The 15,796-nt window shown below is 41.3% G+C and overlaps 1 protein-coding gene across 1 annotated transcript; it reads right to left on the reverse strand.

The window, feature by feature from the left end:
* Window positions 1-638: 638 nt before the first annotated feature.
* LOC103147207 (uncharacterized) lies at window positions 639-15,735 on the reverse strand. The gene is made up of 8 exons (XM_016678204.1): window positions 15,639-15,735; window positions 14,005-14,135; window positions 13,148-13,240; window positions 11,722-12,048; window positions 11,110-11,439; window positions 9,091-9,366; window positions 8,079-8,213; window positions 639-1,839 (listed from the first exon to the last, which is right to left on the reverse strand). The coding sequence occupies exons 3-8, from the start codon at window positions 13,203-13,205 to the stop codon at window positions 1,835-1,837; spliced, it is 1,131 nt and encodes a 376-aa protein (XP_016533690.1). The 5' UTR covers window positions 13,206-13,240; window positions 14,005-14,135; window positions 15,639-15,735; the 3' UTR covers window positions 639-1,834.
* Between the last annotated feature and the right edge of the window lie 61 nt (window positions 15,736-15,796).

The raw sequence follows: 15,796 nt of genomic DNA on the forward strand, positions 1-15,796 counted from the left end.
AGGCTCTCCTCTACGTCATCCAAAGACTCAAAATCGAGAAAAATCTTGAAAAAATACAGTTACTTTTCACAGCAAAATTTTATTCATTGCAAGTCTTTTGACTAAGAAGTTTAGTTTTAGTCATGTTAGTTTCTGTACATATCAAGTCACAGAGAAATGCTTTGTCGGGGACATTTCTTTATAACCAAGTAAATTATTTAACTTGAAGCTGAGTTAAAGTTAGATTTTATAATACGCTGATACAAATTAATATATGCAATTTGAAATTTGTACTATGATTTATTTTTTGCTACCAAATAAACAAAAACAAAATCTGAATCATGACGTGCATTACTTCCATATACCAAGTCTGGGTGGTTTTCCAACCCACGCCACTAAAATTAGACCAAAATGTTAATAACTTTCAATCTGTAGGAGTTTTAATTTTACTCTCACCGCTTGTTTGGGGAGAAAGAAATGTGACGAAAACTATGATAAAGCTACAAGGAATTAATCTGCTGAAAGTGGCTAAATTAAACGGATCCAGAGGAGCGTTGGACATTTTGGACAAAACATTCTGAGTCAATTAGGGAAACTTCTGAAGATAAATCACAATAATTTGCAATGTTTAAAAAAAAAAAGTAACAGACACTAAAAGGTAACAAAGCAGCTGCACAACAGTGCTTTAATTCTTTAAAGCTCATCCACAATCACAATGTTTAGAACTATATAAGTGTCATTGTATAAAAATTATAAAAAAAAAAAAAGAGAACATTTATTTTTCTCAGAACATCTACAAAAGTTATTGCTTTAATCTGATTAATATACACTTCATAAATGTCGACGCTGCTCCCTGCAGTTCAGCTCAGTGACTCACAGACACATACAAAACAGAAACACAGACACTTCCTTTAAAAACAAGCGCGCACGTGGAAACAGATCCGCCCTCCGTCTGTCTCACACTCGTACACACAAACAGTGATTCACAGGTTCATCTGCTCGGGAGGCGTTTGGGCGGCATTAACCCCAGAAACACACAGATTACATCTCGACCACCTGTCCCTCCCTCCCCTGGTCCCACATGTAGGAGTTGAAAACCGACAGAGCTGCTGCCGTCCTCTCCGCTCTCAAAATGACTCGCAAAGGCCTGGTTCAACAAAAAGTCACATCCAGCCTCAGACCTTTGGATGCATTTGGGTTTCCAGTTACTCGCAGGTCCAGAACTGGCCCTCCTCTAATCAGCGTACGTCTCCAGGAGCCACTAATAGATGCATTTCGGTGGTGGTGTTGGCGTCCCAAAAGCCACCAGGCTTGAGGGACAATGGCCAGAAGTAGAGCTAGGGTATATTTATCCAGTCAGAACATGAAACAAGGCTAAAGTTAGAACAGAGTTGGATATTTCTGTTTTTCTTCCAACATTTTTCTGTGCGCTGGATGAACCAATCAGGGCTGTTAAAGAACTAGGGCAGTGGCGTCGCTAGTTTATGGTGCAACTAACAGGTTAAACAAATTTCAGAGCATTAGAAGTAAAAATCACATTCAAGACTGTCAGTTTTGACTTGGATGTGTGGCACTTTATAGCTGCAGAGGGTGTTTGTCAAAGGACAAAGAGGAACGACATGACCTGAAACCAAATCGTAAAAAGGTTTTCAAGCCACCGAAGGTCGACTTCTCAGCAGTTTCGTCTCATTTGTAGCATTAAATAATCCTTTCAGTAGAAGTGCTCTTGTCTGCTCCGGCAGTACATTTCCGGTTGGTCGGAGCAGAACAAGCAGCTCCCTCTGCACGGTGCTGAGCAGCTGGGTCGGGCTCAGAAATCCACTGAAGCATAACGGCGGCGATGCCAGATGCCGAATCAGTCTGGACAGAAACAGAAAATAAAGATTTTTTTTAAATAAATAAATAAATCTTGCCACAACAAAATCCTCCTCAGCCTATGATTGGGTTGGTTTGTTAAGCACCTCATCAGACTGGAGGTCTGGTCAGGCTGGGACCTCAGCAGGGGGCCAGAGATGTTCAGCACGGGATAAGCAGTGGTCAACGCACACTTTTAAAATTTGATTATTTCAGCTGGATTCTCTGATTTTCAGATTCATGCACATTTAAAATGATTAGACCCAAGATTATCATGTACTGCAGTAAACAGTTTACAGCATATGTAAGCTTCGTCTCCCATGGTTACACGGAAACAAAAGGAGACAAACAGGCATGCTGCGTCTCACTCCTACGGTCCATTTAAAGCCTGGCGACCTCCATCTTCAGGCCTTCTGTAAAATAACTAACATTTTACTTTTCTGTGACTGATTGGTTCCAGTCAAAGTGGTATTTGTGAAAACTGTCAGTCTGGCTTTGAAGCCCAGCACTACACAGAAACAGCCTTCTGTAACCTCTGATAAGGGTCATTCTGTGTTACTGTATGCGACGACCTCTTACGGCACAGTGAACCACAACATCCTGCTCCCACTTCTGAAATAATATTTTGATATTAAATGTAGAGTTCTTAAATAGTTTCATTCATACCTGCAAGCTCCGAGCTTCTCTTTGTATTTAGAGAAGAAGTCCAACAAGTTCCCTATTAATTCTGGTGGACCTCAAAGCTTCGTCTTCAGTCCAATCTCATTCTCATTTTCATGAAAAAGCACCTTTAACAGTTTTCTTTTCATGGTTTGCTGAGAAAGGTTATATCTGCCTATGTGAGTATCTGTAAACAGTTGTGCATTTGTTCAGGCCTTGCTAAAATAAATACAAAATAAAAAAACTCCTGAGCCGGAACAGAAACCCATGGAATCTACACACGGTTAGAAGACTTAAAAAAAAAAAAAAAATTGGTACCACATTCCTGTTGTTAGTGGAAAACCCTAATAACCAAGTCGAACTGCGGCACAAAAGGAATCGTTAGAGATGTGGTGAAAACCTGCAAAATGCTTGACAATCTCCAACTACAACCCTGAGATCCACACACTCGTTACTACTCCAATTGTGATGACTCAATTTTCAGATCGGACTTAAACTCATAATCTGAGTAACACCAATATGAATCATGTAATCCGCAGTAGGGATAACATGTGACAGGAGGAATCAAATCTACAACCTTCCAGTTGTAAGGCTGCTACTATACCCCTTGGCCACAGCTGTCCGGCGAACTTCAAACAAAATAATCTTACCTCAAATATTTTCTCTCTCTTATGTTGGTTAACTCAAACAGAGCCGTGTTTATCAAAGTAAAAGCCCTTCCTGTTCCTTCCTAATCAACATTCTCTCCTCTTTACTCACCAGGCCGCGCCTCATTCTGACTTTTATTTCACAATGCACCTCGGAGAGCATTTCAATTTAGGTTTAAGGGATCTACATGAAGATTTAGAACATGGTTTCCAAATACTCTTCAAAATTCAGTGCAGTAGTTGGCAACAGAGTGGACAACGTTGGTTCTCAAAGACTTGATATTTGACTTGGAATCGAGGAAAAATGAAGCTGCCAGACTTTAAAAGTCTTTTTTGGGGTTGTGGTCATCAACTATGAAACAAACTTCCTTTGCCTGTTTAAAACCAGTTTGTATCACTTGCCTTTAATTTTAGTAGCAGGTCATCAACTCTTTTGAGCTATTTTAATTTTCAAGGTACTTATTAAGTTTGAATGCTTTCATTGCTTCACACCCGTCTATGTAAAACCCTCTGGTCAATTAAAAATGGATGCAACTGCTATGTTTACTGTGCTACATAAACCAAAACAGTTTTCTCTCTATCTGATATGTGAGATAGCTTTAAAGTAAAAACCACACGTTAAATAAATACTTTACACTTGGATGTAACAGTAAAACAGTAAATACACACACAGTGGGTTGATTATTTTACCACAAACCACAGAATCCTATGACTCAGAAGAAATATGTCGGCCACAACAGCTTCCTTTGACAGTTTGTGGAATTTTATGGCGTCCATGAAATCATTGTTGGTGGATTTAACTTTGAACCAGTGTTGTGCAATCTGACATAGTGATTACAGAGCAGCAGGGAGCTAAATTTGTTGTAACTCCTTTGTTCATCACTCGGTGTTGTCATAGTAAATCATCCGAAATGGGGAGTTTCTGATCTAATTTTAAAGACGCAGCACAACAGGGTGGTGATTAAAGTTCCTGATATAAATGTGCCACAGAGTCAAAGCAAAAGGTTGCACTTATTTCCTTCATCTCCTCCTCATGAGTGCAACAGGAAGAATCATGTTTGGACACATCCAACACCCACAAGCATCTAAAGGAGGCAGAATTTCACACTGATCATGTTCCTGAGTCACAAAGAAATGGCTGCAACACCTCCTGAGTCAGCGTCCTGAAGTGAATCAGCATAATTTTAAAGCTCATTAAGAGCAAACAGATTACCTTGTAAAAACTGAATCAATGCACTTCAATGGCCTCACCAGCAGGTGTCGCCATCGGCATGTCAGGATGTTTCCCTTCATCTAATCTCAGAGGAGCTGCTCTCCTGATTCAAGGACAGAGGATTTTTTTTTTTTTTTTGAGATCCAAGCAGGATGTGGCACCACTCCCTCTGCAGCAGTAGATAAGCTTTTTGTGTAAAATCTTGCCATCCTTGTCCAAGGTCAACTTCCTTTTTCTGTGGCGGGGCACACCAAGAATTAGGGAAACATGGTCACAAATAGATCCAGCAGGTTTTTACTGGAACAAGCTCAGGACTAAGTAATACCCAGAATCAGAGGCCGGTCTGAGGCTTGTCTGTGGTTTGACCTCACCCGCAGACATCACAGGTCTATAAAAAGGTCCACCGTGGGTTTCTCTGCAGCTCAGAGGCTTTAACATGCTGTTTTACTTCAGACTGCTGCAACATGTGAAGAGATTCATACTTAGAAAATGCAGCAAGGAAGTGTGGATTTCTTTCTCCATGTCGTAGCAAACCAGATCCAAACCAGAAATACCCGCCAAGCCAGCCGTGAATGCCTTACCTGTGTTTCGCTACGTTAAATTAAACCGCCGTGACAAAAACCGACACGCGTCAGTCGGAATTTCCAAAAATAAAGTGAATAAATACCAAAAATAACAAAAGCCATCAGTTACTTGATTAAAAACACCTTTTTAGAACCAAATTCAACCTCATTTTCCCTTCACAACTCCTTTAATTCATTGTGACATGGACTCAACATGGTGTCAGACACATTCTTCTCAAAGACGTTGGCACCTATGGAGTGATCACTATGCAGATACTGCAATTTGTCAACTTGTATCATTCAAGTCTCTTGTCACACAAGAGCTTTGTTGGGTTGGGATCTGGAGTCTGTGGAGGCCAATGAACTCGTCATTCTCAAGAAACCACGACTGATGTGGTTTGAGCTTTGTGACACACTCACATCCTGCTACATAAATCAGGAGAAGAAAGAAAGTGATGCTCAGTTGGAATAAGAGGACCTAACGGCTGTCAAGACAATACCTCCTGCACCGTTAGCCTGTGGCCTTTAGTACAAAGAAGGATCAATCAGTGTTTTTAAGAAGTTCTGAATTTGAGACTCGTTGAATGTGCAGTTTTTCTTCCCAGGCTCCTTTGGTTTGGTTGAGTGTAGATCCAGAAATGCACTGAGGGGAGGTACTGACTGAAGGAGACAAGGAAGGCAAAGAAGGACGTAGTGGTGCAAGGACGCATAGTAGGAGGCGTTGGTGCAAGGACACAAGATAAGAGGCATGGGAGCAAGGCCGCAAGGAAGTGTGTGTTGGCAAAAGGAGACAAGGACAGAGGGGATAAAGGAAATAACCAGGGAGGCGAAGAAACTTACAAAAAAAAGTATGATACAATAGAAAAATGCCATAAAAAAGTACAGAGGGGAAAAAGATTGTAACCAAGAAAGGGGGAGATGTAAAAAGGAATGAACTATTAAAATTAAGCAAAAAAAAAAAAAAAAATGGGTTTGGACTACATTATATCCCGTTCTCAAGAAAAACACTCCTGAAGTTTCATTCATAAATACATGCCATGAAAGGCAAATTATGAAATGATCTCCACAAGTCCTCACTTGGTGTGTGACGTAAAAACGAAAGTCGTAAAGAATGTGACCATGCATTTATAGCTCACTTCAGATACAGGCCGGAGCTGTCATTTCCCCAGAACAACCATCTGAATCACATCACAGTAACAGACCGTGTTCTTGTCCGGCATGTTCCAGCCGAGACGAGGACTGGGAAACACAGACGATGCTGCGTCTTTCCCGTCCAAGCTGAGAGGACGCCTTGTTGTCAGACTGGGCATGCTTTCAACTACAGGCATGTCAGTGGTCCTTTAATCCAAGCCCCCTGTAGACTGAAAGAGGTCCTTTTCTTCAGGCCGTTAGCTTCAGACAATCAGCGCAACCACTTGTCATTCTGCTCAGAGCAGGCGTAGTTGAGTCAATAGGAAAATGTCAATTTATGTGGAAAGAGTTGAGTAAAAATATTTTCATTTCAGATCGTTTCAACTCAACAAATCATACGTGGGGGGGGAAAAATGCACGTCAGATACGATTGTGTCTGCAGATTCTTATCTGTAACTCAGTGGAGAAAGTTATGAATAACATGATTAGGAAGAATGAAAGCAATGGCTTTTCACAGTAGCAGTCCCACCTTTTAAAAAAGTCAGAATTTTCAGTAAGTCCTGCCTTCTTTCTCCTGATATGAGTAATCAGCGATGTAAAAAACAAACCTTGATCAACGCCTTCGTTTATTATTCGACCAAGAATAATAAGAAAGACCTTGTCACTTTATTTTTCTTTCAACGCTCTGGTTCCTACTTTGTTTTTCCCTCCCTCTGCGCGGGAGGATTTATGGTAAGAGAACCGGTTCAAGGGCGACATTAGCCTGGCACCACGCAGTTTAACAAACCAAGAGGAAAAAGGTGTTGCTGCCAGTGAAAGGAGTGACGCTGACATGTGAAGGTGGGAGATAGCTGCAAAGTGACCTTCTGTCCCCTGTTAATGTTTCTTTATAATTTCATGGTACAATATTTGTGCCAAACTGTTTTTTTTCCAACAAATTCAGCACAATTTAGATACCATCAAACCGCCAAGCTTTAAAAGACAACAACTCATGATCCTTGGCTGAAAAGACAAGAACTTTAAATTTAACTATCAAAATAAGCAATTCTAACAGCTTTCAGAGGGGATCGTTCAAGGGTTTGTGGATCTAACAAAAATAAAAAATGTTCCAATGAAAGGAGGTAGGAAAACAAAGGAAGATAAACAAGACAAGAAGGAGGAAAGAAACTTTTAGATGGATGTAAATGAGCAGTCAAAGGCCAGGATGAGATGCAGAATCTGGTCTGAAAATACATATTTTTACTTGATCTTTTCCTTTTCCAAACTGCACTGGAATGCTTTGAACTAGTCAGAGGTGAAGGTCGCTTTTATGTTTAGAGGAAATAAGGAATCTAATCCCTGCCAAAACATCTGTGGCTTTAAAACTTGGTCCGACCTCAAAGATGTCGTTCATTATTAAAATAAACCATATCAAACTAAAACAGTGACTTACAGATAAATGGGTCTAATGAGACGAACCCTGGCTGGGCTACTGTAATCCTTCAGGCCCATAAAACACCCGACTGTTTTCTGCTTATGCAACCAGCAGACATGGGAACGCTTCATCACAGCCGCACACAATGACAGCCACTCAAAACTTGGCCTCCGCAGCAGGCCGCAAGAGAAACAATGCTCTGGATATCTGCTGAGTGTTTCCTCCCCAACGGCATACACCCAGAAATACTTGTGGCTGAAAACAAATGTGTGAATGTGTTTAAAAATGCTTCACTTCACATTTTAACTGGTTTTCTAAAGTTACTGAAACACCTGTGAGAGCTTCCCAGAACAAACGTCTGGCGGACTACGAGGGAATCGCTCCAACTTTTTTATTTTTAGACCCACATTTCTTCTCCCCAGCTGCAGAAAAACTGAAACCGGCTCTCACTATGACAAAAATTCCCTTTCACATAAGCTGGGAGACGAACTTCTAATTAACTTTTGATTACCAGCTTCACTTTCTGGGAAATGAGCCTGTGCCATCCCGCTGCCACAAACAGAGGCTCTCTGAAGTGTTGACAGAAGGAAATGTGGTGGAGCGGACTTCAGACTTACCGTTAATACATACGAAGCGCTTGCAGAAAAACACACACAGACCCAGGATGACGACAGTTGCAGCCACACACACAGAGATGAGGACAACGTTGGGTGAACTCACTACATCAGTCAAAATCTCATCATCTGAGAGACCTGAGGAAAAAAAAACATATTTTAAGCAGTTTTGTAAAAAAGAATGGGTAGAAAAATGATCATTTAGATAGATAACCAAAAGACCTGCAGCTGCAACTGAAGCAAGATGGCGGTTCTACAAAGTATTGACTAAGTGGGAAATATAGAAATGAAGCACATTGTTCTGATATAAATTTGTGAAAAAAATGTTAAGAGTGGTGTACAGCTTTCCGATTCTGTATTGGTATATTGTAGAAAATCCCAATAAAATGCTGCATTCTGGGTACACAAATGAGCGTTATCGCAGATCCTTCCTCCCGGCAACAATAAAACTTAGAATCTCAATCAAAAAAACAGTGTTAACATCTCTGCTGTCATTTTATTTCTAGTAAATCAGCAGTTTTTCATGGATGAACACACATTTTGTACATTTTTAAAAAATGATCCTACTCCACTGCACGTTTTCTTTGAGCTGAATGTGCTATTTCAATTGAAATAGCACATCGAAATACTTTTATTTTCTTACTTACTATAAAGATTCTTATTCTTTCTTACATTAGTTTGAATATAACTTGCTGCTGGTGCACTTATTTTTGTTCAAAAACAAATCTGAAGTTTTGGTTCTTAAGAGAGGGGATGTGAAAAAGTCAAAGGGGGGTGAATACTTGCTCAAGGCGCTGGATGATGTCTGGACTAAACATGTCAAAGTCATGCGGTTTGAGAAAATAAACCTTCCTGAGACGTTACGGGATGCAGGATCCCACCACCAAAGTATCCATAATTACACCCCGACTAAAATAGAAAACCTCTAATCTCTGCACCTCGGAGCCACAGATCGGGAAGCGGCGACAGTCATGTCTGGGACCAACAAACATGCATCGCCGCATAAACTGCTCACCGTCTGCTTTGAGGACCAGCGTGAGGGCTTTCTCCAAACCCTGGTGCTGCACGACGCATTTCACGGTGCTGAGCGCGGACGTGAAGCGCAGCGTGCTCGTCACTGTCGTGGTGCCGTCGCCCTGACTATTCACCGACATCACCGGTGGACCCAGGGTGACAGAATTGACGCTAGTGTCCCACAGGATGGCGGATGGAGGTCTCGACTGGGCGGTGCAGTTTGCCTCCGTGACTCCCGAGGGCGACGTCAAGTAGGTCACCTTCGGCTTGGGTAAAACTGGGGGTAGAAATGGGAGAGCACGTCAGAGGGTTCATTTTTACAGCTCTGTAACTTGATTCTAACTAGATTTTTATGTGGTGTGTTGTGATGCAGAGAGAGAGAGAGAGAGAGACAGAATATCAGCATCAATCCCTCCAGACAAAGACAACATGGAATTGTCTGGAGGGTCTGCAAAACGGAGACAAATGTTGGTGTAGCGGCTTTTAGCGACTGTTTGTGCGTCTGGAGCAAAGCAGGACAAACACACACCAACACAGAGGCTTTGTTTGGAGCGGAACAGTGAGCCACTCATCCCTCGTGGGTTGCTTTCCAAATTACTCCTTTCCCCCTCTGTGACACCTTCCTCTCCCTTCCTTCCTTCCTTCCTTCCTTTCCACTGTAAAAACAACCTCTCAGGGGAAAAGTGAGCAGCTCCTCACGCCCCTGGAAGTCTTGCCACCGACGTCTGAACTTGATAACACTCATGGGAAATAAAAAGAGGAGGAGGTCAAAGTGCTGCGTTGGAAAAGTGACATCCATCTCCAAGGCAGTTCAGAACAGTAGTTTAATGACCGACCTCAGTGTGTTTATGCTGAGAACTTCCTTTTCCTGAGTTGTTCACAGATTTGCTCTGAGTGTATAGTGTGCGTGTGGCCCTCATGGGGACAGAAAAAACTTGAATATCGCAGAAAGAGCGTGATTTTAAAGGTGTTTGGAGGGAGCAGGTTAACAAGTTAGTGGTGTTGGAGGAAGTTTCCAGCAGAATTCATCTCATTAAATCACTTCCTGCAGTTTGTTTTACATTAAGATGCAGAAATATGAAGGGAAAAATGTGCTGATTTTCTGCTTTCAAACATTTCTGACTTGTGTTTTTTTGCAGACTGCTCAATGAGCTTTCACAACAACGCTTCTCTTGCCTCCCAGGCCACAGTTACTCTTGATAGGATTTATTTCTTAATAGATTTACACACCATTTAAAGAGCAAACTGAAGCTTGTTCTCATTTAGTAATAATTACTTTAACTATCAGAGAGGGCAACAGATGCCAGATCTGCAGATAACACTAACAAGGCTCAGATTTTATTGAGCCAACGTGACATAAAAAAATCTGAGACGCAGCAATTTGTAAAAGTGTTCGAGCAACTTGAACTTTTCCACGACCGTAAACCTCACTGGGATTTTATGTGACGGATCAACAGAAGGAGCACAATAGTGAATAAAAATTACAGAGCTACTCGGTTCAACATGTTTCACCAGTAAAGACCTGCATTCACTTGAATGAATGCGTTGCAGATGCGTCTTACCAGAGCACCTTCTTCTACACATTTAAAGTACGGCTAAATTACGCACAGGTGGACTGCTCTAATTTACTATTAAATGATTTTTTTTTTCAACAATTGCTTGTCATTTCCTACAAAAAGCATCAGATTTTTTTATTTTAACTTCACAAAATGTTAGAAGTTCAAAGGAAGTGAAGATGTTGCTCCAGCATTCCTACAAAAGTTGCTTAAATCGTGTTGAAATCCAATATAAGGCCAATATTTCAACTAAATGTTTGCATAACTTTAATTCAAGCTTTTACCTTTCAGAAATCTAAATCAAACATTTACTATACATTCCTGAGTGTCTTTATCATTTCTGCCTTTTTATGAGCTGCAGTAAGTGCTTTCTGAAAGCTGATGCTTTCTAAGAGAATCCAAACTTTCAGCAGAAAAATAAATTTGCGCTTCTACTGAAAGCCTGAAAACCGCGTAAGTCTCACCGTAGACGTGGAGGCAGGCGACGGCCTTCCTGGTTCCGTCCGGGTAGGTGTGGAACTCGCAGGTGTAGCACGCCTCGTCCTCCGTTTGGACCTCCTCGATGGTCAGCCTGGTCTCCCCCAGCGTGGGGCTCAGCCTGACCCGGCCTTTGAACTGCTCCCCCATGTAAGAGCCAATCTTGGCGTACGAGGCGACCGTGGTGGTGTCGCCCTGCTCGGTCGTCTTCCTCCACAGAGCCTGGGCGACCCGTTTGACGAGGGGGTACGAGCAGGACAGGGTGACCGGCAGCCCACGTATGGCCGTCCTGTTCCCCTCCAGCTGGACTCTACCTCCTGTTGCAAAGAAGAAAAGCAGTGTGCAGGTTTTCCATTTAGGAATTGCCAATTAGCAGCAGCACATTTGCGTGCGGTTATCTGTGTGGGTGGGCTTTTACTTCTGCTGATCTGGGAGTTTAAAACTGATCCTGCAGCTTCCTGAGCAAAACAAACCCAATGACTCTAATCAAAAAAGTTACATGGCCCGACATTATCCCTGAGATAACTAGAGTTAAAAAATAAAGTACATTAAAAGCATGTGAGAAGTGGAAGAGAAGCGGAGGTCTTCCCTGCACCCACCGGTGATGGTGATACAGATGGTGCCTTGCTGCTTCCCAGAGGGGTACACGTCGAAAAAGCAGTGGAAGCAGCCCTCGTCGTCCGGCCGCACCTTCTTGATGGTGATGTAGCTGGACTCCGTGCGCGCCACCGTCACCTTCAGGTTGGCGTCCTGGTGGACGACGTGGATCGCCGGGCGCGTCGTATACGCCAGGATCATGTTGGAGTGAGGGTCGTGCCAGCGCACCTGGTGCAAGGTTTCCCCCTTCTCGATGGTGATGTTGCAGTGAAGGTGGGCGGGATCACCCACCTCTGCATTCAGATTGGTGGAAGCTGTGACCTTAGCAGCTGTCAGACACGCAGAGAGGCAGAAGCTGTGAGAAAATGTCTGGATGTCAAGACACAGAGGTTTACGAGGCTGCTACAAGATGTAATGAATTAGAAATGTACTTATTTTAGAAATTTGGATTAAAAAAAGTGAAACTGCAACCTAACCCTTCCTTATATTTTCCATCCAAATAGTACTTGTAATCTAAGTGATTAAAAGCTGTCAAGGATTTCTGAAGGTCTTTTGAAGTTCTTCTCTAATTTTAAAATTACATTTGATCATTTGGATCTAAATTTGCTCCCAAAGTCAAAGGATGAACCTGAGATTGATCAGATTTGGAGATTTTCTTTATTTTTCTTTACTTTATCATTTACACAAAATATCAAATACTATCCAAATGGAACATACAGCTCTTTTTTTTGTCTTTTTGTTCTAACTTTCCTTGATTCCATTTTCTTTTAAAATCAAATATGAGACATAGAGATTGTTAATCTATGTTGAAAGGTCCTCTGGTGGTAAAATTTTAGCTTCACCTGGTTCAAATTCTACAAAAAAGATCTGGAATTTTAGCACATTTTGATATCCAAGTTAATCCAAAAATAATCCCAGATCAGCTCTACACTGATTTAAAGAGCTGAACTTTTCACAGATACTTTAGCAGCGATAAAGTATTTTTTGTTGCAAATGCATCCTTTGCTACAAATGATCAAGCGTTCACTGAAAGAATTGCCATTATTGCAATTTAGACTGCTTTAATAAAAGGAATTAAAATATTAGTGTAGTTGCATCTTTTAGTTTTTATAACATGTCAGATGGTATAAAAAATGCTTAACTGAAAAATCAGCAAAATGTGCCAATTTTTTTTTTTAGCTGATTAATCAATAAATTGTCAAAAATAATTGATAGATTCATCTTTAACTAAAATAATCGTTAGCTGCAGCCCTAAAACAACCAAAGAAAAATTTGGAGAGCACCAGAGGTAAACCTAGAAGGAAACGTATATAAAGCATTTGCACAGAAAACTGCTGCGTGCTGCACTGTGAGTGAAACTTTATGTTTTGATGTTCTCATAAAACCAGCAGCAGTCTGTGTAAAAACCCTCCTGGAGGTGAAACATACCTTGTGTTGCTCTTAGGATCCACAGCAACAGGCACAGGGGGAGGACCGGTCCACACATCGTCTGACCCAGTCGCTTTCACATCTAGTCAGCAGCTGCAAACACAGCCAGCGAGCCACAACCACAACCTCAGTCTGAGCGGTAGACCTCAACTTTGACAACTTGTAGCCACAGAAAACATTTAATGCTGATCCATTATGTTTCCTTGAACAAATCGGGGTCTACAAAAACATGTTCGTGACATTTTTTGCACAAACTAATTCCTCAATAATGAGATTTCAGATAGAACTGGTCTATCTATTTTGAGCTCTTTTCAGAATTAGCAGTTTTATGGCCTCTTATCACTTTAAATCCAAACAAGCCTCTGCCTCCCCCCCCCCATCTAAACGATTACAATCACAGGTGAAAATGGCTGCAAATAGATGAGCTATTATATACAACTGTACATCTTAGCAGAGCCTCCTGCACAACCAACGAGAATGCAGGATGTGGCTTCTGGATGGTAAGTTGACAATAAAACACTTGTCTTTTCCAGCAGCCATTGTAGATCACATAAAGCGGTAAAACCAGCTGACCAAACATGCCAGAGCTCAGCTTGGGTTGCCAGGTAACAGGCCAGGCTTTGCTGGGGTTGCTAGATGAGGGCCAGTGCCTGCTGATATGTGAGGTTTTTGAAAAGGCTCAGATTCCAGACACCAAAAAACATCAACTTATTGCCAAAAATCAGCTGGGTGGGGCTTTTAATAAGCACTTGAGCTGTTTTTAGAAGCAGTTGAGACCAAAATCGAAGTAAAAAAATTTACAAAATGTGAATTTTGTGTGATAAGTCTCCTTTAAACATCACATAAAGTAGGCGTACCTCTGTCAGATGTCCAGTGTTGTGGCTTGGTGAACTGCTGGTCAGCACATGTTGAGCTGCTTCCTATTAACCCACCAACTCCTGTAATGAGAAGCCAGGCGATGATTATGATGATGCCAACATCCTGATTTCTAAAGAGAAAAACACTAGGAGAGATTTTACGGGTAATGGGGATATTTGCGCTTTAGATGTTTTTGGTGATGCTTCCAAGTTACCATGGTGACGAGAATTATCACCTGGGGTACTAATGGATGTTTTGCATGTTAATCCACAGCAGGCGGCTCTGTTTTGGCAAGCCCATAATTACACAAACAAGCTGCCACCTCAACAGTCTAGACGCCATCAAAGCCTGGAGTTTCAAAATCGATACCTTGGAGAAATTACAGATGAGGAAATGCAGGGCAGTGAGGCATTAATCACAACATGATGGAGGATGAGTGAAAAGCAGAGGGTGTGTTTGTAAACCCAGTGCGGTGGGTTTGAGCTTAAAAGGTGCTTCCTTGTCAGAAACAATGTTATTGCAGTGGGATTACCGGAGGAACACCCCTGCTGGTCCAGACCCCACAGCTTTATAGCTATGGGGTCACTGTAAATCCTTTGCAGCATTTACAGTGCCAACCATCTGGTTTAGAACAAGCAGCCTGCTCCTGTTGGGTCGCAGCTGAAGAACATTTCCGCTGCAAAATCCTCCTTCCAGACAGCTCCAAGGACCCAATCAGAGTTCATCAATCAGCTGCTCCCAATGAGGAGCACTAAAATATGGATTTAAGTGACATTTCTGGACAGTTTTGTAGGGGTCATGATACAGATGTTTCCCCAGATGGTTTCAAATGAGATTTATTTGGTATATATATGATAGTAACTGTGGGTTTCTTAACTATTGACCACTGTTAAACCGATAAAAGAGCATCAATGAGCATTTCTCATGTTAAACCGTCATTACAAGGCAAAATTACCATCAGATTGCTCCATAGAAATAAATATTAGAAACACTCAAGTAACTGATTAGCTTAATAGCATATTTTTTACGAGGGATGTTCAAGAAATTACTAGAGTGAAAAAAAAGTATTTGGTCAAAAGGCTACTCAAGTACTGAGTAACTGATAAAAAAAAATCGAAATTATGACAAATGGACCAAAAATATGAAACTATATGGAAATGTAGGTATTTTAAAGACCAGAATGAAAATAAATAAATAAATAAATAAATTCTAGCAAACCAATTTCTTTGGAAGTAAAATTTACGAAACTAACAAAAACAGGAGTGAGTTTTTGGCTAAAACAAGCTCGTTCTTCATTCGGTGAAGTTATTTTAGTATCCAGAAATTTGACTCAAAGTCGCGATACTACATATTACTATTACTCAAATAAAATTAAAAGGTACGGCATGATAAAAATACTCATGGAAGTACTTTTTTCCCCTCTAAAAAGTTACTCAAGTAAATATAACTAGTTACTATCCAACTCTGTCAGTCCCCCATCACCTCTAACGGTTAATTATAAGATGCCAGCTCACATAAACTAACAAATAAATTATATTTAATCACTACAGTCAGAGTTACACGGTTAGCTTTCCCAATGTTAGCATGGACTTCTAGCACAATTAATATTATTGTGTCAATAATTGATATTTACCTGTTGACAGGTCCGACCGACAGCAACAATGACCGTCTCCGTTGTTCAACACCCGTTACGGCGCTGAACTGTCGTTAGATAACTACCGTACTCAAGGTGTTCAATACGCCTTCTGGTGGAAAATTGCTGCAATTACATGCCTACTGCCACCCTGAGTC

Source organism: Poecilia formosa, unplaced genomic scaffold, assembly GCF_000485575.1.
Source record: "Poecilia formosa unplaced genomic scaffold, Poecilia_formosa-5.1.2 Scaffold175, whole genome shotgun sequence".
Lineage (NCBI taxonomy): Eukaryota > Metazoa > Chordata > Actinopteri > Cyprinodontiformes > Poeciliidae > Poecilia > Poecilia formosa.